The sequence below is a fragment of the Rousettus aegyptiacus genome, unplaced genomic scaffold, assembly GCF_014176215.1.
Source record: "Rousettus aegyptiacus isolate mRouAeg1 unplaced genomic scaffold, mRouAeg1.p scaffold_m13_p_16, whole genome shotgun sequence".
In the NCBI taxonomy this organism is placed as follows: Eukaryota; Metazoa; Chordata; class Mammalia; order Chiroptera; family Pteropodidae; genus Rousettus; species Rousettus aegyptiacus.
In genome coordinates this window covers 11,827,653-11,852,589 of record NW_023416291.1, presented here as the reverse complement: position 1 = coordinate 11,852,589, position 24,937 = coordinate 11,827,653, and the positions used below count along the sequence as shown (strand labels likewise).

Sequence of the window (24,937 nt, the reverse complement as noted above, 5' to 3'; positions counted from 1 at the left end):
GGATCAAATTAAAAACATGCCGATGAGGCTGTAGAGAAACCGAATTGCACATGCACTGTTGGCAGGCGTGTAAAATGATACAGCCACTCTGGAAAACAGGTTGGCAGTTTCTTAAAAATGTAAACATGCAACTGCTACTACCATACAACCCAGCAATTATATTCCTGGGCATTTATCTTAGAGAAATAAAGACTTAATGTTTATACAAAGACCTGCACGTAAATGTTCATGATACCAAATATAGGAAACAACCCAGGTGTCCTCCAATGGATGAACGGCTAAAAAACTACAGTATATTCCGTACCATGAAATACTGCTCAGAAATGAAAAGGAATGAACACACATGCAATGACCCAGATGGATCTCCAGGGAATTATGAAGAATAAAATGAATGAAATAAATACTGGAGTAAGTATGACAAAATCAGCAGTATCCTACATTGCCGGTGGCTGTGTCCTTTGAGGAAGAAATCTGATGAACGAAAAAACTTTCTTCTCTTCAATTTTACTTTTACAAATATTTCCTAAGGAGTGATCCTAGATGAGGAAGTACAATTTGTATCAGAATCTAAAATGGCAAAAATTAACACAAGGTAATAGCATAGAAAAGGAGCGAGTCGGGAAACGACGGCTGTGTGTGCCAGATGCGGCCCACAGATTGTCCTTTATAAACAAAGTTTTATTGAAACACAGCTACACTCATTTGTTTACGTATGGTCTATGGCTGCCTTTGCACTACTAGGGCAGCTCTGAGAGGTTGTGAAAAAGATGTATGCCCCACAAAGCCTAAAATATGTGCCCTCTGGCCCTATATGAAGTTTACTGATGCCTAGTTTAGATTATAGCTGTTGGTTAGTAAATCAAGGTCCGGAAGTTTCCTAGACTATGTTGCAGCCATGAGAAAAGTTCCTGGGAGTTTGTAAAGAATGGGAAAATATTTCATGCTATAGGAAAATAAAAGAATACAGAACTATTGATACGATATACATACTATTGCAATTAAATGAAGAAAAACATTTCAAAGGGGAGTAGAAGGAAGCATAACAAAATGTCAACACGATTTATCTTTGAGTGATGGGCAATACATGTGATTTTAGTGTTCTCTTGACTCGGCTTTCCTTCGATTTATATTAATGACTATGTTTCGCTTTAAAGTGTAAAAATAAATACCAATTTAATAATGGAAACTAAAAAAATAAATCAAGCCTCCAGTGTACCGGGGTTTCACGGACTTAGATTATGTGTATGATTCTGAACTGAACTCTGGTGTCTTCATCAAGCACTCAAGTTCCTACCCACTGAGTTAGAGATTTTACTTCCATCCAGATTTATCTGGCGTCTAGTGTTTCTGCTCAAGTGTGGTTAATTCTGGTAACAAAGGACCTCAACCGTCCCTTTCCCTCCATTCGTTTATTATCCGCGTGTGCCCTGCAGTCACTCCCAAGGGAAGACCAGATGAATTGAAATGACTGAATGACAGCGCAGGCCCGAGAAGAAGCAGAAGTGAGCCCTGGAGGGTAGACGGAGAAGAGCGAAGAAGGGGAAGTAAAAGCGGAGGAGTCTCTGCTTCCTTGTGAAGTGAGCGCGGTGTGGACCGGGCCGCCGCAGGAGCCAGGAGCCAGGCGGAGTTCCGCCTTTAATCACCCTCTGGCAGCATGTGAACTTAGTTCAATTACGAAGTAAAACTTTGTAAGGGCCCCCCACCCATCGGAATGTTAAGGGCTTAGCTAAAGGATTAAGCTTAGTTCAAAACCGTCACGCCTGAAGGGCAGAAGGAGTCCCACGACTCAGAGGCAGGCGGGAACAAAGCTAAACCCAAAAGATGGGGTCAGCCGGGGTAACTTCACTTCCCATAATCACTTCCTCTTCTCCGCAAGGCCTGGAAAATCAGCTGCATTAAACCTTCTGAACTGCTTGGGGAACGCAATTGTCACAGCCCCGCACCTCCTCAGTCTCTAGGGGATCAAGGGTAAGGGCTGCCGACTGGGCTCCAATTAGTCACAACTCACTCCGCATCACCAGGCAACCCCAGGCTTTCCTCGCTCCGCCTGCTCGGCCGCTCGGCACAAGGACGCTTTGAGACCCAGTGAACACCAGGCAGCTGTGGGATTGACGACCAGGCAGAAAGAGTGGGCGGGAGAAAATGATGGCCGCACACCCAGCATTGGCCACCTTGGCACTGGCTAGTCACGTCTCATTTTTTAGCCTCGTGAGCAAATTAAGTCCGATTTCCTTCTTGGGCACCGACGGCCACAGTGACGAGCATCACGGCTTCTCTCTGCATCTCTCTTCCTTCACGACTGTCTCCCCCGACTGCCGCCTGCGGCCTAAAAAGGAAGCCGAACCTGGAGGGACTCGGTTCATTCATTCAACAAAATTCATTGAGTACCGACTATATATGCCAGGCGTGGTTCCGGACTTTCAGGATAGAGCAGAGGAAAAATGTTAACGAGTTCAGTCTGTTATAATGATATCGATGAACTTCTGGGCATATGCATCATACTATAATGATGGTATAATGAGGCTCAGGTGAGTTCAAGGTTGTTGGGGCCTTCACTGCGCAGGTGTGAGTGACTGGCTGAAACTGGTACCTTTCTTCGTGTGAGTTAAAAAAAAAATGCCTTCTGGCTTGCTTAATCGTGGGCGGGTTAGGGCAACACCCTTCTAAGATAGGATGACCTCGGTGTCTTTGCAGGCAGACCCAAAATCCCCCAACTAACTTTTCTGCCTACCTCTTTTCTAAGAGCCGTGAACCCCCTTACTAGTATGGATGTTGAGGTCTCTTCTTCCGTGTCCCCTTCCTGCTGAGAATGGCCTAGTCCCTGCCTACAGGGGTGTCATGGAGCTCTTTCCCTTTCTGCCTCAGTTTCCCACTGAAGTGCCACCTCAGTCCCTAGACAAGGAAAAGAAAATACAAACTGGTTATTTAAGTCACGCATCTTTTAATTTCTTTTACCGATCTGCCTATTAAGTGAGTAAAGAGAAACAGGTTTGGTTAATATAGTTCTTAAAGAGTTAAAAAGAAAGACCTTTGGTTTAAAGTTCCCTCCCCCCCTCAGGCTCTAAGGGCCTTGCCTGGTTTAACACCATTTCTACTCAACAATGGGCTGATGACCCTTATCAATAGCCAGAGGTTCTGAGTCACCATGGCAATTATCAGGATTTGAGGGACAGGGCCTTTTTCCCAAGAAAGGAGGGAAGAAAACCAGGTTTACTAAAAAGATTAACTCTGCAAGAGATGTCCCATTTCATTTCCTGCGAAAAGATTAAGCATTTTATAGGTGATGTCCCATCTCAGTACCAAGGTGGGTTTTAGTTTTGGTAAATGGACCTCGGTAATACAAGATGATAACATTAGGAAAGGCTGAACCAGGTGAGAGGTACTTAAGGGCTTACTGTATTACCTTGGCAACTTTTATCTAAATCTAAAAATGTTCCAAGATAAAAATTTTATTTTTAAAAATGACAGGTCAGTAGTAAAATCTAGATTATGGCTTATATGAAGCAATGCTTTGATTGGCTTCACCATTTGTAAATCGACTTTCAAATCCTGTATACACAGTCTCTTGGGTGAATCCTTTACATAAAAGGACAATTCTTTGAGGATTTTCCAAGAGTCCTAATTTAAATGTTACGTAAAAAGCAGGTTTTGCATGGGAGAGTAGCAAGCACTTATGATAGTCTTGCATAAACAGTTAATGAAAGAGAATATGGAAGAATTAAAGCCCACATGACAAGTGATGTCACCAGGCTCTAAGCAAGATGGGAGAACGTGTATTTGAGCATCTTCTCCTGGTCCCCAGTCTGTGACCTAAATTAGGACACATTCCAAATACATACATACATACATGCATGCATACTGAAAGCATTTACTACCTACAGACTCTCACTAAATTAACTTATAAAGGGAACAAAATCATGTGAATTGGGAGGGGAATGATCGAGGTGAAAATATTCGACAGTGTCGATTTATTTCAGGGTAAGGCGAAGATATTAACTCTACCTTCAGTTAAGGCAATGGTGCTAAATTCATTTTGCACAACGAATTGTCAACGTGACCTATAACATTCAAACTTCGACTGCAGAGGGAACTAGACCAAATGCAAGCTCCTCGCTTTCCTCTGTTCCTGTTTTTTGATTCTTCGGTTCTCCCGAGAAATAAAGAATTCTGAGGCCCATGAGAGGCACTCACTGTGCGGGGGGCCAAACACTACATAAAACAAATGAACAAACAAACAAACAAACAAACAAAAAACAGAGAAGAGTAGACACCGATCCAGTGAACAGAAGCTCCAGACGCAGCATTAACAAGACCGAGGCTGTCCCCTTAGGCCACTGCAAAGTCCTGGGGGAGATGTTTGTCAACGTGCTTTCTGCTCTGAGGGCACTGGCCCGCTGGCCGCCACTCCGGCTTGCTCGCCCAGAAATCTGTGGCTTCGCCATGCTCTTCCGTCAATGGCCCGCCTGGCAGGGACCAGAAGCCTGGAACAGACCCTTCTTCTCTCACGGCCCTCAGAGGAAACTGGAAAGTGCTTTGTTACAGATACAAACGTAAACACAGAGCTAGCAAGGAGTATGGCTGGAAGCCGCCTGCTGCTCAGGAAGGTTGTGTCCAGACAATGGCCTCAGCCGAGCGTCCTTTCCAGAAAGCGCACCTCCTACGGTGAGGAGGAAGGAAGCAGAAGGCCTTGAGGGCAGCAGGGTGGCAGGAGATGGTTTTTCACTTCCACATTCTGAAGGTTAATGCAAATGAGGGGAGGCTACAGAGCAGGCCTGCGATGCTGGGAAGAGCCACCTCACTCCTGGGTCCCCGCCTCCCCCATCCACCCGCTAGGCCAGCATAGAGCGGAACTGAAGTGTATGCCTCTCTTTGTCCTGAGAAGGGAGAGGGGACTAACCTTCCTTGGCACGACCCTCTGGGCCGGCACTTGGCAAGATTTTTCTCATTTCGTTCTCAAGGATCGCGTCATCACAGCAACTGGTCTGGAGCTTAAAATCCTGGGCTTGGTAACCATTATTAGCACAGAAGGAAAGCGTAAAACTGTGACATCTCTTTGAAGAGAGAAAAGCCGGTGAACGTAGTGTCGCGTGGCTGCAGAGAAGCGGGAAATGGCAACTGGAAAGGTTGGGGGATTCGAAGCGCATCGTGAACCAGGGCCCTGAACTCCATCTGTTCTCAGGTGCGGCGTGTAGGGGGTGAAGCCGTGGGCTTCGAAGTCAGATCGTCTGAGTCCACCTAGCTGTTTAAACGTCCCGTCGGTATTTATCGGGTACCTACTGTGTGCCAGACTCTACGTTCATAGTGGAGAAAGACAGGTAACGAACAGGCGAACCAGCAGATCTAGAATGAGTGCTATCGATCTGCTCCTTCTCCTAACAGACATTGCAGTTATCCATTCTGGTTATGCAGCAGATGAGGTCGTCGCGGTGATGGAGGAGAGAGCGGGGGTCTGCTGGCCCACCGCGAGGGTTCCGCCTCTCACTCTGAGCGAAAGGGGAAGCTACTGCGGGCTGTGAGCGGAGCAGTGACGTCATCCGACTGATATTTCGAGAGGACCACTGGCTGCTGTGATGAAGAGACCTAGGGCAGAGGCAGGGAGATCCGTGAGGAGATTATCACAATAATTTAGGCGAGAAGCAACAGTGATTAGGCCAGGAGGCTGCCAGAGCGGGGGCGAGGAGGGGTTGGGACCAGGATTGAAGCTGAAGGAAGGTAAAGAACACAGTTTGCTGACAGGTCGGGCGGGAGGTGTGAGAGGAGAGGCATGAAAAGTGACTCTGAGGTTTTGCTCCGAGGGACTGGAAGAACAGAGTTGCCAGGAACTGAAACGAGGAAGGAATAAGATTGCGGGGAAGGCGGGACGGGGAAGCTGAGCTCGCTTTTGGATGCGGCGCCTCTGAGTTCGAAGAGCCCCAGAGAGGAGACGTCAGGTTGGCAGCTGGTCCTCACAGCCTGGAGTCCGGGGCTGAGGTCCAGGCTGAAAATAAGAAACAATTCCTAAAAGGAAAAAGAAGGCAGGCGACTGGAGAGAAAGGTTGACGAGGGTGTGTGGGCGAGTGCCACTCTAGAGAGAGTTTAAAAAGACCTTGGTGAGAAGGTGATGTTCGAGCGGAGACCTGGGTGCAAGGGGGGAGAAGCTCACATGCCACCTGCAAGACGGGGCGTCCGGCCGAGGGAGCAGCCCGTGCGCGGGGTCGACGTGCAGCGTGCGTGGCTTTGCAGCAAGAGCCGCGAGCTCAGCACTGAGTTCGAGTCCGTGCCCCGCCACTTCTTAAGACGAATTACTTACCTTCTCTCGGCTCCACTTTCTTTACAAATCTGGGTAGCAGTGGAACCTCCCCACGGAGGGTCTCGAGAGGGTTAAATGAGATAATGTTGATGGAGTGTTGAACACAGTGTCTGTAACATACTTCACATTCACCGGGGGTTTACTGACTCGCCTGTTTAAACGTCCTGCAGTACTTCCCAGAGGCGCCCATGGTTTCTGGGCGAAGAATTGTGTCCCACCTGCAGTCGGGATGTTGCCATCGGCGGTCAGCTCCTCGGTCTCCGTGTCTGCCGGAGCGGCTGGTGGAGATGGCCACCTGGTAGCTCGTCCTCGATGGCCACAGCTGTGCACGGGCGCACCAGTGCAGGACGGAGACATCTGGAAGAGCCCCCGTCGCTGCCTGCATTGCGAATGGGAAACTGAATACGCCCCCCGACCTCCGGCCGCTCGGCCGTAACAATGGGTTTTCCTTCCTCAAGGGGCCGCAGGTGGGCTGGCAAGATATCCAGGCAGGTCCCCCAACTCCAGACAGGGTCTCACTTAGCTAGAAACCCCGTCACCTCTGGCCTCGACTGACGACATGAGCCCGAATCTCGAGCGGAGCGGCGTTCTCAGAAGTGCCCGCCCGGGCCTGGCTTCTGGTCTCCCGAGCTGCGTGGAAAGGGGCTGCTTGGGGTCCAGCTGTCTTCCTCGGGTTCAGCAGAGCCGTGTTGGGGAAAATGCGCTTCATTTCATACATCAAATAAGAGTTCAGGCCCCCGAAGTAATATTCTGGATACGCTCCGATGCAAAAATGGATAAGAAGAAAGAACAGGAAAGGCTGTGGAACGGAGAAAGAAAAGAGCCCAGAGAAAAGGAATCGATGAGTCTTACCCAACACTGGAATTGGTCGTTCAGAAAAAAAAATCAGAGAATATGCTAATGACCGTCACCTAGCCAAGGCGCCACCACACGCCCGGGTTCGTCCTTCATCGGGGGAGTCCCACCCTCGCACTTCCGTCCTCAGTGACAAAAAGATGAAGACGTGGGGGGAATGAGGACATGTCAAGGGCAGGCGGAGACCGGGAAACGCTGAATACACACAAAACCGACTGCCGAGGATGATCAAAGCTGCACCCCGGTTAAAGCAGTCGGGGCAGAGGGGATCCAGTAGTAACCACCGCGATGGACAGAGAAAGGCCAGCACGGAGGGAACTCAACGTGGCCGAAACAAAGTGGGGAGACCTTGACGTCGGGGGTGCCCGGGGAAAGGCACAGAGGGGCTTGGTCCGCGTGCCTGGGCCGGCTGCCGCTGTTCACCGGTGTTTACCAGGAGGAGAGACAAGCCTCTCTTCTGCTGTGTTTGCGAAGGCAGCAGTGGTATAAATTAGAGCACCGTGCCCCGTGGAGCAGCGTGACTTTATCTCTGAGAATGTTTGCATTCCAGAGAGACAGCTCTGGAGCCCTTGAAATGGCAGTTCCGGGTGGCAGAAAGTTATGTCTCAAAAGGGCAGAGAAAGGATTTCTAATTGCACGCTCTCTAAAGTAACTGCCCTGCTAAGGGGTTCGGCGGCCTATCTGTGACAGAGGGAGGACGGGACCCCCCTTCTGCTCCGTCCTTAGCACCGCAGGGCTCGGGACACGCTGCCACCGCCAGCGGCCTGTAGAAGCCATTTCATTTCATCTATTATTTGTATTTTCCTGATCTTTAGGGAATAATCTCACCTTATTTTACACGCTTTTATTTTACCGTTTTTATATTGATAGGATTTTTTTTTTTTTTAATGTCAGGAAACACTATTAAGGTAATGCCAGGTAACTAAACCATAAGCATATGGTTTAACTTAGTGGATAACTGTTATTCTTTAATGTTTGCACACACTATTCGATCATCCTTATCAGCTCATTTAAACATTTTTATCTGTTTTCACATTGGAAACAGAAAATGTCTTTAAAAAGGAACAGATACCAGTCTACGCTTCAAACCTGGGGATATGCCTTTTCTATACTTGTTGGCCTTTTATATTTCAAAGCAGATGACTATGGGGATGTCGACGAAGACTTAACTAGTCAGACAGGAGACACGGACCGCTGCACGTGGAACCGTTCAGGTTGCTTAGGAGATGGTCTGTCCAACATCTCTGGAGGAAATGCATGGAAACCGTCCCATGATGTGGCCATTTTGTTGTTCCCAAGACCACGCAGTCTCCATCGGGAGATTGTTCCAGGTAGTCAGCCCTGGAACAATCTCATAACAGGCTAGAGGTCAGGCCCGGAGAAGGGGGTGGTCTCGGGCAAAGGCAGAAGTGGTAACGTAGAAACAGAAATGCGGACGTGCATGCCTGAGGACGGATGGTCAGCGGCTTGCTCAGTCCAGGCGCTTGCAGGCCAGGACCTTGCTCTTCAGATGGTCAAAGTGGCAGAGGGCCCGGGCTGGTTCCGGGAGAGGTCTGTGGCATCCACGGCCATCATGGCTGACAGCTCTTCCAAAAGTAAAGTCTTAGAGCAGCAATTCACAAATGAAAAGCCTGCATGAAACTTTACTTATTTATTTTTTTTGAAAAAGATAACTGCCTTTATACTAGCTGTCTTCTCTTAGGATTCTTCAGTGGTTTGATAATTAAAGGTAATTTCTTTAACGTCTAAGAACTAGGATTGAAAATGAGCTTAAGCACAAACCCAATCATTTTATTGGGACTAAGAAGTCGTTCATGAATTTTTCATTGCGAGAAAGAGCTTCGTATTTTAAAACTAGTCTTTTTGCTCTATTCACAAATCTCAAAGGATCCTCTAACTATTATAAAATAAGATTCTGGAGCACAAACAAAAAGTCCCCCGAACAGAATTCTGCGTCAGTGAGGTTTATTTCTGTCAGGTGTGCTACGTGTCACAGATACCCGGCCCCCCTGTCAGGGTACTGGTGGCCTTTGACTTGGGCAAGGCATGGCACCCCGCCCTTTCCCACTCACCCTCATCTCAGCCCCAAAGGGGAACCGAAAGAGGAACCCACAGCCCGATGGATGGAGCCAGGCCAGAGAGTGTGTGCACAGATCTAAAGACCCACACACACACACGCCTCACGCTGTACACTGCTAACCTCAAACCAGTGTCCTGAACACAAGACACCTGTTCCCCTCCCTGGCTACGCAAAACCGAGCAGGAAATGGACCTCACAAACAGAGATACCGGCCACTCACTGCATCGCAATAACAGCTAACATTTACCGCGCTCCGCCCATGTGCCATCCACTGTTCAAAGTACATTACGCCTGTCTCAAGAGAGGTTAAATCATTCGCCTCAACTGACACAGGGCATAATCGACCTAGCTGGGAGGTAAACGCCAGCATCACTCTAGAACTAGATGCCTTTCATCTTTACATCCTTTTCCTTCCCTTCGCTTCTCTCTACCTCAACGTCTTTAAAATATAACAATGGTATCTCATGATAAGACTGTAATGAGAGTAATAAAAAAAAAATTTAAAACACTTGACACGCTGCCCAGTGCAGAGTAAACCTCCGTGAGCGTTAGTTGCTAGAACAGTAGGTAACTTGCCCAGAGTCACAGGTAAATGGCCAAACTGGTTCTCCCACCAGAGAGCCATCTGGAGCACTGCCTGCCCTGCTCCTCAGAGTCTCTGACCTCAGAGGCGAGGTGCCCAGCACTGTGCCCAGCATGCACCGGGCACTCGGGCCCTGTCAGTGGCGTTCCTTCCCACGTCTCCCTCCTCCTCCTCACCGAGGGATGAACCAACGCATAAAAACACTCTTATTTAAGGTAATGGCTTCTCTTTGGAAAAGAGAAGCTGAATTCAAATTCTACCTCATACTTCCTTCGCATGCTCACACACGAGACAAAAAGCAAAGCATGCGAAGCGGAAGACGCAGTTTTTAGAAATGCATCATGCGTTTGGCTTTCATCTTCCTTCCTTGTTGTCATCGTGCTCCACTGTATGAAAACCACCAGGAAGGCATGCATTGCTACTTAGTCACGATGTGCCCTGTGCCTCGTGCCCAACAATGCCTAGATTACTCACACACTCAGTCAGCGACACTAGGCACATCGCACACGAATTGTGCAATGACAGCGTCTGCCGTGACCATGAGCATTCAAGTTTCAGTTTTGAAGGAAGCTGGCCACCGCCTGATAGGTCTTTAGCAATATAATAGGGCACTTCTGCTTTTTTTCTCCTTAAGAAATCTTGTACTCTACCTATTATGGAACACAAGCCCCCTGACTCAGTCCTCTGATTTCCTCCCTCTTTAAAATCCTGAGGACATCACTCTGGCCTTCTCGGCTTACCTAGATCGCAAATCAAACCTTAAATCTACCCACAGGAAAGTGTCCACAGGCCAGAGTGTTTCCATAAGGAAAACAGCATGTGGTCAAGTCGACCAATTACCTAGTTGACGAGTGGAGCATGAGGGGCCTGGAAAGGTGCTAATATTTAACCGATATTTTAAAATGTCGGTTTAATTAATGAACTTCTTTAGTTGTGACCAACAAATACCAAACCAAGAAGGCTATGCGGCCTTCAAGTCAATTCAAAGACTAACATCAATCGAGCCAGTTTTTCATTTCAATTTGTTGTTAGATGAACAAGAACGAGTTTATCAGTCGCAACAGCCGATTTACGTGTAAACTCAAAAAGTTTTTTGAAAAAAGAATAATCTCATTCACTGCAAATATCCTTCCATAAATTGTTGACATACTTTCAGGGTAAATATGGGATTTGATGATAACGTGCAGATTAAGCTTCATTAAAAGGCATGAAATTGGCTGCACTCGGTTTTAGGAACAGAATTTTATTTTTCAAAGTATTAATTTTACAAAGAAAACAAGACTTACTGTTTGAATTATTCATGGAATCTGATTACCCAGACTCCATTTCATTTGATCAGTCTACCCTTTGGCTTCTGCTGAATGCGAGGACTATACAGACAAAATTTTTTTAAGCCAGGAGACCGTACCAGACTGAACTCAGTACTACCCGAGTCCATGGGATACGTTAGAGGGAAATCGGCTAGGACTCTTCTAATTAGAACGAGTAGAATTTACCAAAGTTGAGGCTGCCCTCTCTCAGTCTTAACAAAGTACACAAGCATGCCCGTTCTCAAACACTAAAAACGTTGAACATGCTGAAAAATGCTTGCCATACACGAAATTACATTCGCCGGGGGGTGGGGGGGCGGGGAATTTGAACTTTCACAGTTTCTGTAAGATTTCCCAGAGTTGCACAACTCAAACTCAGCGTTCAGTTTGCTGTATACTCACAAAGTGCCTAGTCGAAACCATTCAAAACATAGCATTTTCATTATGCTCTCATGGTATAGGAGGTCAAGGGCACTTTTTGTATGGTGCAAAGCAATGCTTTTATCTGTTCTTTATGTCAATACAACGTTCTCATACATACTTGGCTTAACATAAGGCGCGCACGCCGACGAAGGCAGTTCCCCTGCCCTTGTCATGGGGAAACATCTTAGACAGCGAGGACCCGGAAGCCTGGTCCAGGCTCTTCCCTCTACCTCAGCGCCCTTAGCCCTGGCTGCCAACGGGCCTTTTTTTTCTCTCTCTCTCAGCTGCACCACAGAGCTTTCCAGGGACCAGCGGCTACTCTAATAGTCTGGTTGGGTTACAATTTTTATTCTCTAGAGTCAAGAAGGAAGAAGGTGCGCCCTAGATTTTAGGGCCAGCCCTAAATCACACTCTGGAGAGAAAAGTCTCCACTTTAAGCACCAATATTTACATTCCCACGTCTCGTTAGGAGCCTGACCTTCTAGGACAAAGCAAAGGAAATGCTCTTTGTGCTGAAAATGGGATATTTGCTTTATTCATTATTTTCCTCACTCCAACCTCTACTACCTATCTACCTCTTCCCCTGGGAACAACCTTAAGACAGTAAATATGTACTTATCACAGTGCTTAGTAATTGCAGATGTTCCAAATCTTCTCTGCAAGTATCCAAATTCTCAAAAAATATGATAGAACATGTTTTAAATCCAATGCAATATAGTGAAGATTTTTAATTTACCACTTTTACTACGTTAACGTATTAAGCTATAGCAATCTCAATTTTGAGAAGAAAAAAATAAAGAAGATTATAGCCAGCATAGGCTTAGATGCTCGGTTGTTGGTTCAGCTGACTTACTAGCTAAGAGTTCATTTTCTCTGACAGACACTTGGGCCTCCTCAGAAAGACAAATCAGTACTTGCCACGTGCCTTCAGGTCAAAACAGAACATTATAAATGCTTGAGGGAAGGATCAGCTGGGTTTGTTTACATATCTGTCAGCCAGACAGGATTGTAAATTCCAGGAGAGCAAAAGTCTGTCTTGTTCCCTGCAGGTAGACCAAGCCTGCCTTCAGGTAAGGCTGAAATAAATGAATGAACAAGTGAGCATCACCCAGTTTCAAGGGTAAAGAACTCTTGGCTTTCCAACTGCTCCCACTGCTCATATTGTGAAGAAGTAGCATTTCTAGTTTTACTTATAGAAAGCAAGCAACCCATCAGGTAAGCAGGCAGGCACCATTGTGCAGTAAACTCCTAATGAGTGATCATATTTCATGTAGGAAGTCCGTTACTAATCCCGAGTCCAGTCTTCTCCAGTCACTAGTTTAACTAGGAGAAAGTTCTGGTTGCTGTGAACAAATACCAGACTCATTAGATAAATTAGTAAATTTGGACTGGTCAGTTCAAAATGTGCTTTTTAAAAATACCTACGGAGTGCCAGGCACTATGCCAGCTGATTAGGGTGCAAAAGTAAGTTAGAGAGACAGGGAGGAAGGGAGGGAAGGGGAGAGAGAGAGAGAGAAGAAAGGGAGAGAGAAAGGTAAAGAGAGGGAGGGAGAAGGAGGGACACCAGAACCAGGAAGCATAGAAAAGAGGTGCTTAGCTTCTGGCCCGAAAAGAGGCTTCCTGGAGGTGATGACTCTTACAGTGAATATTGATATCTTTGCTTTAATAACCCGGTCAAAGCAAAGACATATAGAAAGGAAACTTCAGGCTGGGAATACAGCCTGAATAGAGGCAAAGAATCCAGAGTCAGCATTAAAAGGGTGGATGTCAGCAACCCAGGAGCTCTGTACTGCCAGGGCTTAGAGCAGGAGAAGGGAAGCGTCAAGTGAGCTCCTTGTAGACCAGCTGAGACTTTTGGAAAGCTGTGGCGGCAGCCACTACGGGATCATGAGTAGGGCCAATTGCACCCACCTGAGTTGCCATGTGACCTCTGACTCTGCTTTGACTCTCTTTCTCTTCATCCTTTGCCTCCTGTATTTCTCATGCATGCCGGGTGTCCTTACCGTGCTTTGGGAAGCACTGGAAGCAAAAACATGACCAGTTTGGACAATCAAGTTTTCTCTCCCAGATAATGTAAAGTAGCACATGGGACAAGTCGCTTCCAATGCATCCAGAGGTTAGAAAGCTCTGACAAAAGCAGAGACATTCTCACGGAAGATGCTGAAGGCCTCAACTAGCACATGCAAATTTTGTGCTTAACAACTGACTTGATCCCGCTAAGATCCAAGGTCAGGACAAAGAAGTTCATTCAAAATTTAAAACTACTATGGTTGGAAAACCCACATTTGACAAGAAATATCTATCCTAACAAAGAGGTTAGGGGGAAAGCAATTAAAGTGGCATCACATGCTTTTGTTTTGAGCTGTGAGACATCAGTTTTCAAAACATGTTAGAGTCATCAAAACACTGCGAAGCAGCTGTGCTCGTAGGTGATCCTCTTCTGCGTGAGCCCGGCCTGCACTGTTCAGGAAACGTGGTGTCTTCCTTGGCAGCCGCCAGGAATGTTTACCACAGACTTTACAAAGAATCACGCACCCCTTTTCCAAGGGGAACTCCAGAGCCCTTCCCATCGTCCTTCTCACATTGGAGCAAGATGCTGGGGTCATCACCGACCTTTTCGTCCATGATCACGATTCTTTCCAGCGCCTCGTCTACACACATGTAAGAACGCGGAGATCTCTCCTCCCTGTGCCCAAACCTATCCTTGTAAATGGTGAGAGGAAGAGGCCGTAACTGCTACACGGGGAAAGCTCATCCGAGAAATCTTTGGGATCCAGCTGCAAAGCCATGTTATCTCAAGATAGCACTCAGCCACGGGAATAAAGGAAGTCTCTTTTTCCACATATGTTAATATGAACAGACTGATATTTGCCGATCTTCACCAAAAAGCCGATTGTTACCTCTAACTAGTGAGATCCCTTAACAATCTTGATTACAATCTCTCATAGTTACCTCTAAATGATCCTTGGGGACATTTTACTTTCTTATACTTCTCTATCATGTTCACTTTTTAATAACAAACATTTATTATTTTTATAATCTGAAAACTGAAATTATTTTAATCCTTGAAAAAAGTATTATTATGCGTGTGGAAAGACCTAAAAGGTAATAAAAATTGCACTAAAATGAAGAGTCACGTTACAATGTTCCACCCAAAATAAGAACCAGTGAAAGGTACTTTTGCACAAGTGTATCAGATGAGGTTGTGGAGAAGTAGGCAGCTGGGGGAAAGGCTGATATATGACTTTTCCGGGGAGTCCTCTGTTGATGTGCATCAAGAGCATTAAAAAGGTGCATTCCAGATGGCCTCAAAAGTCTATACGAAGAAAATAATTAGTATACAAAAGTATATGTTGAAACATGTTTGCCAGAAATTTCTTTATAATATTTTTGAGATGTAAATAAGTATGGCAGATGGGTTAAATTAAGGTATATCATATAATTCAATAGTATGCAGTCAATACAAATAATGATGCAAGCGTACATTTTTTAAAAATCTGGGGACATGTTCACAATATTGTTCTGCAACAAAGCAAGTTTCAAAAGTCTCTGTGTAATGTGAACTCATTTCTGTTTGAAAAGAGAAACACTCGCCCCTGTAAATTTAGACTCGTTTCTTGCTTATCTTATTTTTCTGCAACCAACAAGATTTACTTGTGTGATTAAAAATTAAACGTCAGGAGGAATATCGATTGGAGATGTTTAAATTTGTAATATTGTTTATGTGTCTCTCTCTTACACACACACACACACACACACACACACACACACACACACACACCCTTATAATATAGATGGTTATTTGCTCCAGAATCTGGGCTCCCTGCAACCATAAAAACAGGCACGTAGATTTGATTTATTCACAAGCAATCTCAAATCCAGCACTGTCCACTGACCCACCGGTCAGCTATTTTTACCTAGAACTCTGTCTTCTTCAACTGACACATCCGAGACAGATTTTCTCATTTTTCTCAAAAGGCTTCTTAATTGAGACTTCATGTTAAAAGCCGAAGGCCACGGTTCGTAGAGAAGGATGCATTCAATAGGTATTTATTTTTGTTTTCAAAATGTGCTTTCCAGTTCAGCATTCTTTAGGTAAGTAAGGATTGGCTCTGTGTAAACTATGTTTTAAAAAGTTTCATTCAGGGACGGAAGGTCTAAGTTTGCAGTTTGGTTGACTGAGTCATTATGTGAAAAGCAAACAAATTTTCATGGGGGACAGAAATCAGTGTGACTTAACACATCCTTTTTATATATATATATATAGAAGATGGAACTTCACAACCTATAAGAGGATCATGAGTGACAAAAAAAGCAAAACTCTCACTAGTACAATTTTATGAAGAAAATGTCTATTAAGGTCTGTATTTTATATGGGAAATAAAAGACTTGAGCAATATATTCTGTAAAGAAAACCTCAGTGACAAATGCCTGAGAGAAAGTTGAGAGCCTTAAGAATAAATATTGAGGCACTTTTTGCTCTTTTCTTAATTTTGATAAAGATAGCCCAACAGCCAACTCTCTACTTATCTTTCGGAAGTTCAGTGACCTGAACTCTGCTATTTCTCCTTTGATGCTATGAATTTTATTTTATTTTTTTCACTTAATGTTTTATATCTAAAAGTTTCCAAAGATTTGGGATCTTCAGATCGTATTCTGTTTTATGATCTGTAATCTTGTCTGGAAGCTCTGAGAAGCTGGAAATCAAGGGGTAAAGGGTTTAAATACAGCTGACAAATTAGAGGGTTGGAGTGGTAAGTTATTTCATATTAGTATTAAAGCTAAGATATTCTACCAGCTTTTAAATCATTTAGTCAAACACACCATAAAAATGTTTCAAAGATTTGAGATTCAAGATAGTGTTATTTTTCTAATGAGAGTGTCGTCAGTATAATAAAAAGCGCCAACTTGTCTTATTCTGAAAAGAAAACTAGGCAATTTTCCCCTAAAGTCTTGAATTAGAACATCTTTGTAAAATTAACCACCTTCTTTCATCAAAACATGGGTGTGAACAAAGTGTTATTTCACAAAGATCAAGAAAAGTTTTCGTTCTCATCCTCAGAGGAAAAAGACTGTATTCTTCCATTTAAGAGAAAATAAGTATTTATTAGACTTACAGGCACATGCACAATTCCGAGAAGACGCTGCTGTCACCTTGATGTCAATGTCCCAATCTGTTGTTTCACCCGCTACTAGTACTTGTGGTTATTAAGGAAATCCTATTGATGGTGTTTTTGTTTCTGTTTTTCATGAACAAACTGACAAATGAGTCACTAGCAGAAGAACAGCGTGACCACGGGAAACAAGTTCATCCTAAGAGGAACGAGGAGGCTATTTCATAATAGCCAGGTTGTAAAGTACACATGAAAGAGCTTTTGCCTTTATTGACATGTCTAATTGGCTTATGTAAAAAGGGGGAGACTTAAGACATTTCCCAACTAGCAGAATATTTGAAGTCCAAGTCATGGGCCAACTCTCAGAATGACTAATTTTGTAATAAAAACGAACTTTTAGTGAGAGTTTGTGAAGTATCACTTGTACAAAACCCTTACTGCGTAGCTGCCATGTCTTAGTGATCTGACCAGGTGGCAGCCAGCCGGTCACAGGCCAGACAGTAGCACAACCTGGTCCCTGGACAAAAAGATAAAGTGAGTCAATCAACTTCCCTCTTATGAATTCCAGCTAAGAAATACCTAGATAAAGTATTTGGTTAATGGTGGGATCTATAGCTTGAAAGCAACGCTAGAGAGGGAAACAGGCTCTCGTGATTTGTGTGCATGTTTAAGTTATGAAGAACGGAAACTATGCATAAGGAGACAAGGCGGGTCGATGAAGAATAAACGCCAGAACAAATTTATAGAGAAAAGCAGGGATTCAGAGAGAGAGAGGGAGAGGCAGAGACAGAGACAGACTGGTCCCAGAGCTTCTGGAATGTCTACGTCCCAGTTTAGTTTATGTAAGCTTTACAATAACCTCTTTATTTTGTTTTAAGGTAACTTAAATAACTTCTGACTCTCATTATCGAAAGGGTCAAACCACTAGGTTTGTTAGCATTAAACAAAACTAAGCATGTTATATTTTGTAATATAAAATCACACCCAAGAAGATATAATCATCAAAAAAAAAAATTGTCAAATGTAGATTGTCTAGTAGACTCTTGTGCAGGCCTGCCCACAACCCTGTCACCTTATTCTGATAACAGCTCCCTGATTTTCCTTTGGGGACTTTCCCACACCCACTACCTCTCCCCTCTGTCACTACCTCTCCAGGGTGGGACTCAGGTCGAGCCAGTCAGTGGATCCCAACGCCCAGACCACAGTGATAAATAATGGGCGTGGAAGTATTACATAAATAAGGACTCTTAATTCTGGAGAAAAAATTGTGACAAATAATGTGTGGAGAAAGAAGGCGAAGTGGCCATGAAGACCTGGGGCCGTGACAGTCTCCTAAGTAACAAGACCAGCTTCTGATTCTGCCGTAACTCCCCCAACGACTGAGTCCCTTCTGTTTCCTGAGCTTTAGTTTCCTCGTATATAAAATGAGGAGCTCAGTGTAACGGTAATCGGGGTCTCTTAAGGTCCTTTTCTTCCTAAATCGCTACTGCTTCTCAAAGTTAGAAGAATTTCTAAACAGTCATGTAAGCACGTCCTTGTTGGGCATGAGCAAAGAGAGGCTCTGAGCCTGGCTTGGCATTTTAACATGACCTTGTCATCGTCATGGCCCTCAAGGAACTTGAGCGGATGATTTGGAAGGAGGCAAAGTGCCCCCAACCCGTGTTCTAAGCTCTTTCCTAACCACTGAAATGTGCCCCTGTCACAACTGTTAATCAGAAAGTGAATCCCTGCTCATACCTTGCTTCACTTTTCCCTCTGCAGAGGCCGCTATCTTCTTTCCTTCCTTCATTCCAGGAACACAGATGCATCTCACAAAGGTCACCTGGTCACAGTTTCCCCTACATGGACAGAAATACTGTTTTATTCATTTTTGGTTTCCGGGGAATCTGAGTTTAAAAGGTCGCGGAGTGACCCACTGAACAGAGGCAAGGTCCTGGTACAGAGCAGAGCTACCTCAAAGGATCTCGTCCCTCTGATCACACTGTATGTAAGGATGGTCCTGGCTGCAGATCCGTTCAGCCACCTAAAGATGCAAGAACCAAACTGTGGCTTCTGTATCGTCAGCTCTATTAAGTGCAGAGGAGGCGTTGTAGCTGATCTAGTTTTTCCAGTTGGGTTAGCAGCTCAGATCCACTGTGCAGGTCTCTGTATCAGATATAAAAGCTACTGCAAAGTCTTGGATCGTTGAAACAATATTACTCTTGCCTATCCCAATGGCCACTCTCCTCTTTCTCCCTCAGTGGACACTAGACATTCCGAATACCCGCCTGGACAGGGAAGGTCCATGTTAACTAACGCGTTCTCTTTAGCTGGAAGGTGTCGCCTTTTCCCCAGGAAGCATTAGCACTTTGTTATTTTACTGGGTGAATCTTCTCTATAGAAACTAGAACTGAATTTTCCACTGGCCTTACCACTCCTGAGCCTCCTGGGCAATGGAATGCTTGGTAAGGCAGTATACTGTTTGGCAGCCTTCTTGCCCTTACTCCTGGGAGAACTGGGCCACAGAGTGGGCCCTGAAGTGGGAGATGGGTGGTGTGGGCAGAAATGAAGTTCCCAAAACTGCCTGATATTTCCAGGGCTGGGCAAGTCCCTAGAGGGCAAAGTAGAGGACTTATTGGTAGAGGGGTAAGGACAGGGGGAAAAATACACCACTGTGAAGGTAGAAAAGCAGAAAAGGTAGAAGCATTATAGAAAGGAGGGTGAGAGTTGCCAAAGACAAATTCACTATGTTCACGATTTTGCTTCAGTTAGATCTCTGCCCACCACGTAGTAAACCCACTGATCATTTTATGGCGGGACTATCCGAACCCTATGGGGGTTGACACTTGTCATTTGTGAGAGGGGAGAATGGGTGATCCCAGCAAGACACGAAGACCACATGACATCATTTACCCTTATCATATCTAGGCATCTGTTGAGGCTTTCCTCTTTAAATTGTTTTGAGATAATGCTTGGGCTTCGAACCAACAAGAATGAATTGAAAGTTAAAAATACGCACTTATTTCACCAAGAAACTGGTTGGATTAATTAGGTTCTCTTTGTGTTGTTTCTAATTCAGGTATATTTGATTTTTTTTTTAAAAAAAAAAAAACAAAGCCACATTTTAATAAGTGAGCAGTTCGCAGTATGGTAAGCAGCAAACTGCCATAAACTTGTAGTTTCTCTGATTCTTTGCAATGTGAGGTCTACTACTGGTTATCTACTACTGGAGAGAATGTTCCGTAATTCTTTCAAGGAATGAAAAAATAGCTAAGGATTCAAGATTTTCTTCTCTTCCTTCCCGGTGTCCGATCTTGTTCTCAAAAAAAGTTTTTGTAAATTGGTTTTGGTTTTTATTATTTATCTTACATTTTAATCTTCATAAAGGCAGTGATTTTGCGTGTTTTGTTCACTTGTTATTCCCTGGGTCTTGAGTGTAGCAGGCATTTAATAATTACATGTTGAATGAATGCATGCATGAATTACAAAAGTAGGCAGCATTTTCCCACAAAAATACTAATCTAATCTCACACTTCAGGGCTAGAGTGAAAGAGTCAATCCACAACAATTGAGCAATATAGGGATACTCCAAAAAATAGTATGAAGGCAGTAATTTCTTTAAAAATACTAATTACCTAAAATTAAAGAATATTGATGGAAACCCTTCAAAATATTAAGTTATATATAGTTAATACAATTTTTATATACGTATGATTTGCAATCTTATTGCTTATTGTTTTTTCTTTTCAAAACATCGTGACTGAAGGCTCTGTACCAAGACCGAAGGTGCCCAGTGACATTTTGCGGCTCTGTTAAATAAATGGCCAGAGGTCTCAAACGGTTTCTGAAGAGGCAGAAGATCAGTCAATGCCATAAGGGAGACTTTCATTCTTTGAGAACCTATGGGGTGGGAAACCAACAGGTGGAGAGGCCGCCTCACAGAAATGGCTCACCGGCAACCCAAGTGACAGCGACCTAAGTACAGAATGTGAAGTCCACCCAAGAAAGTCTTATTTCTTGAATGCGTCGCTCGTTGCAAAAAGAAGTCCCTAGGACTGTCCAACTTCCATGACAAAGCAGAGCCTAGTAAATTCCCATCATCTGGGAAGAGGAGCCCCTTTTTGCCAAGCTATCCGCAGATCTCCTGGGTGGAAACAGAGGCGTTAAAAGTAATCGGATATGTAGGTAGGTGGGCTGGGGTCACCACAAGAGATTCCAAGCATTGGTGGAGAAAGCAAAACTATCCAGGGATAAGACTGTCCTGGTTTGTGAGTCTCTGATTTCAATGATTTAAAAAACGTTGGTTTTTTGTTTTGTTTTGTTTTGTTTTTTACTCCATCTACTAAGTGTGGCTAAATCCCAGAATTCTGCCCTACCTGGTCCTTGAGGCTCCAAACGCTTGATATACGAACGGCTGTGGTGTGAGTTAGTCTGTCTAAGCTTCTGGGCTGCTTCCAACTTCGTCATTGCTCATGCCCTGCAGGTCAAGAAAAGAAGTGACGTAATGCACTTAGCCGGGCCACTTTAATACAAATGGAATGGAGAGAGGGAGGGGTTACAGGCGGTGACAAGTTAAGCGCATGACTTGCCCCAGGGATGCGGGAAACAAAAACATCGACAGCCATTGGCTGCGGCCACTTCCGACCCGGGTATCTAGCTCCAAGTGTGGAACCTTGAAACACACATTTCCTGGGAAGAGGGGTGGCGCTAAGCGGCCAGAGCGTCTACCACAAACACGCGCGGCTCACACCGCGCGCCCCCTGCCGCGGCCGGCGGCGTCCTCCCTGCTGGGGTGGGCGTGGGGCCGAGCGCCCGCCACACGGCGCCCCTGAGGTTCCCCCACAGCCAGCCGCAGCGGCGAGTGCCGGCGCGCGGAGCCCGCGGAGGACCCGCGCCCCGGAAAACTGGTGGCGCCCGGGCTGGCCGCGAGTGAGCCGCGCTGTCGTCATTCATTCGCAGTGTCCGGAGCGTCCCTGCAGCGAGGAGCCGGGCTTCGCCGCGGGCGCGAGTGGCCGCGACTCGGAGGCCGAGCGCGCAGAGACCTCCAGGGCCCGGAGCCTCGGGGGGGCGCCGCGCCCCGGCCCAGCGCGGCCCTGCGCGCCCGCGCGCCGGCTCCGGGCCTGAGCCGCGCCGCCCCCCGCCCCCCGCCTCCCGCGCGCTCCTCCCGCGCCGCCCGCCGCCCGCCGCCGGGGCCCGGGCGAGGATGCTGCTCGCGGCGCGCGCCGCCTCGCCGTGCTGCGCGGCCGCCCGCGGGGGCTCCGCCGGGGCCTGGGCGCCGCGGGCCGCCCGCAGGTGAAGCCGCTCCCCGCCGCCGCACCTAGCGGGGGGGCGGGCTCGCGTGTGGCCCGGGGCGCGCGCCCGTGCGCGCCGGTGTGTGCAGCCTCCGGCTCGCCGCCCCATTGTGCGTGCGCCCGCGCGCGGCGCCCGGGAACATGTGGGTGAACCCCGAGGAGGTGCTGCTGGCCAACGCGCTGTGGATCACCGAGAGGGCCAACCCCTACTTCATCCTGCAGCGGAGGAAGGGGCACGCGGGCGATGGAGGCGGCGGCGGCGGGCTGGCGGGTAAGGACCCGCGGCCGGCCCCCTGCGGGACGGGGTGGGGCGGGGGCAGCTCTGCGGCGCCGCCCGCGGCCCTGGGCTGCGGGCGCCCGAGACACCGCCCGGTCCCCTGGGGCCGGGCCGCCCTTCCGCGTCGGTGCCGGGCGGGCTAGGGGAGTCGTGATTTTCCGACTGTGACAGGGATACTTCTTTTCTGACCCTGTCGGGCTCTGTGACCCTGGGTGCGCCTGGCGCCCCGTAATGGGGTGATGTTGAGGGAGCGGAGATGAGTGAGTCTGGGGTGCAGGAGTGTCAGCCCTTAGGAATGGAATGCGGTACTTCCTACCCCCGCTCCCGCTTTCAAAGATGATCTCGCTTTGCAGATGGTCAAGAGAGGTTGGGGGCTTCGTTCCTTTTCCTGGTAATGGCAGGGTTCGATATAAAATGCTCTTTTGTTTTCAGAGTAGCAATCAGTAAGGAGCCGGTGTGGTCATTTCCTATGTTAGTTTCTACCACCAAAGAGAATGGATAAGGAGTTTTTTTGTTGCGCCGAATCAGTCGTAGCAAAGCAAGTTATCTGGTTGTAACTGTATTTTAACTTATTTTAACTCAATCACTACTTCCCTGAACCCCCTCACAAGGTATGATTAATATTGTAACTATTAATAAAACCATGCTGAATCATTCAAGATTATATTATCAGACCTATATCCCAAGTTGTACCATATTAGAATGGTATTTCTTTATTAACTATCTAGTTTGCCTGATGGGAGGTTACAAATAATCTTAAACACCTACCATATGGGAGAAATTGGACCTTCCCCCTCATTGCTCGTTAGAATGTACAGAACTAAAATACTTTTCCTAATGAAAAAGTTAGCAGAAGAAACAAGAGAGGTTTAACCAGGAAAGAGTCTGCAGAGAAGAGATGACCCTTGACCTCTCCAGCCTTCAGAATAGATCACCCTCCTCGGGAACTCATATGCTAGGTAAATTGTTGCTGTCAAAATGCCCTGCTATGAATGAAACATTCTTAATGTAGTATGTATTTAGTTGTGATTATAATTTATAAACTAGTTTTCTTAAGATTAAAATTCAGGTGTCAGTCACGTCTTACAGAATATACTGGTTTGAAAGATCTTGCTAGTGCATCAGATCACATATAAGTAACCGATTTTTCTGCACTTTTTCCATCATAAAGGAGAAAGGAATCTGCAGAGCCACAGAGCCTGTTCTGGAAATTCTGATTAGTGTCCTAGAATCAGCATTTTCCAGTTCGTTTTGTAGAAGTTGTCTACCTATATACGTTAATATGTAACTTGCATGAGTAACACGGGCATCAACTCAGATTGTCCTGCAATTCTAAAACAACACTGTGGAGTAGATAATTTATCTTATTTACAAAGAACATTCCCTGCCTGCAGGTAACCCTCCTACACCATGTGACTACTAAGTATTTATTTTCTAGAGTCATTTGCCGTGGGTTATGAAAAATTCAGAGATGCAGAGCCTTCTTTTTCTCGTCAACATTTTTATTGTATTTCTACTGACTCTTAAAGCTATAACTGACTGCAGTCCACTTGGAATCTCATCACCGATGACATTTCAAATAAAGTTACATCTTTTTAGTTGAGAAATCATAGCTATTACGCTTATTGCTAGAATAATTGAAATTACTGTCATGAGTAAAAATAGTCTTGCCAACAGAGTCTATTTTCAACCAACAGAGAAAAAATGTTTGCTCTCACAGATTGCTACCATGTCAAATGTAGCAGGAACATGTTATAAGCCCCTGTTACTGTGTATAGTATATCCTGATTCTAAAATGAATTCATTCATGCATTCATTAACTCACTAAATAAAATATTTGTTGGCACCTTCTGAGGTACCAGTGTCATGAAGGTCACACCCTAGTGGAAGAAGACAGATGTCGATAAAATAATCATATAAATAAGTTAATATAAAATTGCCACTCTGCAGTGTCCCAGCAGAAAATAGAATCCAGCCTAGTTCCAAAAAAGAGAGTTTAGTGAAAAGACAACTTAGAAAGAGGTGGGCAGGGTTACCAGAGCCAATGAAAGGCACTGCAGTGGGGCACTGTCACTACCCTAAGTGGCAGGAGCGATAGTACTGGAGGCTGTGTGAGCTGGCACCAGGCAGGAGGAGCTTGGGCCTCTGGAGATGGGGCCACCCCTAGGAACACGGACCACAGCACAGAGGGAGTGGGGAGGACATGCTGGACTTTTCCCATCCTTCCAGCATCTGCTGGACCGGTTGTCCTGGTGATCTAGTTCCTAGGTATTAATCAGCCTCTAAGGAGAGACCTGGGAGGTGAGTCACACCAAGAATGACCAGCACCAACTTCAAAAGGAGGACCACGAGGTTGTCAGTTAGCCCAGTCGGGAATGGGGATGGGGGCGAGGATGAGGAGAGAGTCTCTGAAGGAAGGACACTTGAGCTGAAAATTGAAGGAAGAAAAGATTAGCCTGTGGAGAGTGGAAAGGAGAGCAAGTGCGGAGTATTGCTTGTTGGAGATTTTCTGGAGGATCTCAGGACCTTTATGTAATGTGCATCATCTGGACCAATCCATCATGATGGATAGATGAGGGGCAAACCTGCTCACGGTGAACTGGCCAGGAGCGCTCAATGGTCCATGGTGCTTGGTGACATGTTTCTGCAAAAGCTATGAAAAATAATGGACCATAGCGAAAACACTTGCCCCCCCTTTTTAAAAAATAAGTTATTCTCTTCCTGATTCCAGACAAT

General features: G+C 45.9%; 1 protein-coding gene and 1 long non-coding RNA gene across 3 annotated transcripts in view; one reads left to right on the top strand and one right to left on the bottom strand.

Annotated features, from left to right (window-relative positions):
* Positions 1–2,894: 2,894 nt before the first annotated feature.
* LOC107515359 lies at positions 2,895–21,350 on the bottom strand. 2 transcript variants are annotated; one of them, XR_004954857.1, is made up of 4 exons: positions 21,010–21,350; positions 18,392–18,492; positions 6,290–7,088; positions 2,895–5,580 (listed from the first exon to the last, which is right to left on the bottom strand). It is a non-coding gene; the product is annotated as an uncharacterized LOC107515359 (long non-coding RNA). The 2 variants fall into 2 exon arrangements; XR_004954858.1 differs by lacking the exons at positions 2,895–5,580; positions 6,290–7,088 and adding an exon at positions 11,934–13,559.
* A 479-nt stretch (positions 21,351–21,829) lies between these two features.
* The window catches only part of TBC1D9 (TBC1 domain family member 9), an 81,710-nt gene continuing 78,602 nt past the window's right edge, over positions 21,830–24,937 (top strand). Inside the window, exon 1 of the mRNA XM_016154082.2 lies at positions 21,830–22,195. Coding sequence (XP_016009568.1) covers positions 22,066–22,195 — 130 coding nt within the window. The 5' untranslated portion in view covers positions 21,830–22,065. The remainder of the gene's footprint in view (positions 22,196–24,937) is intronic.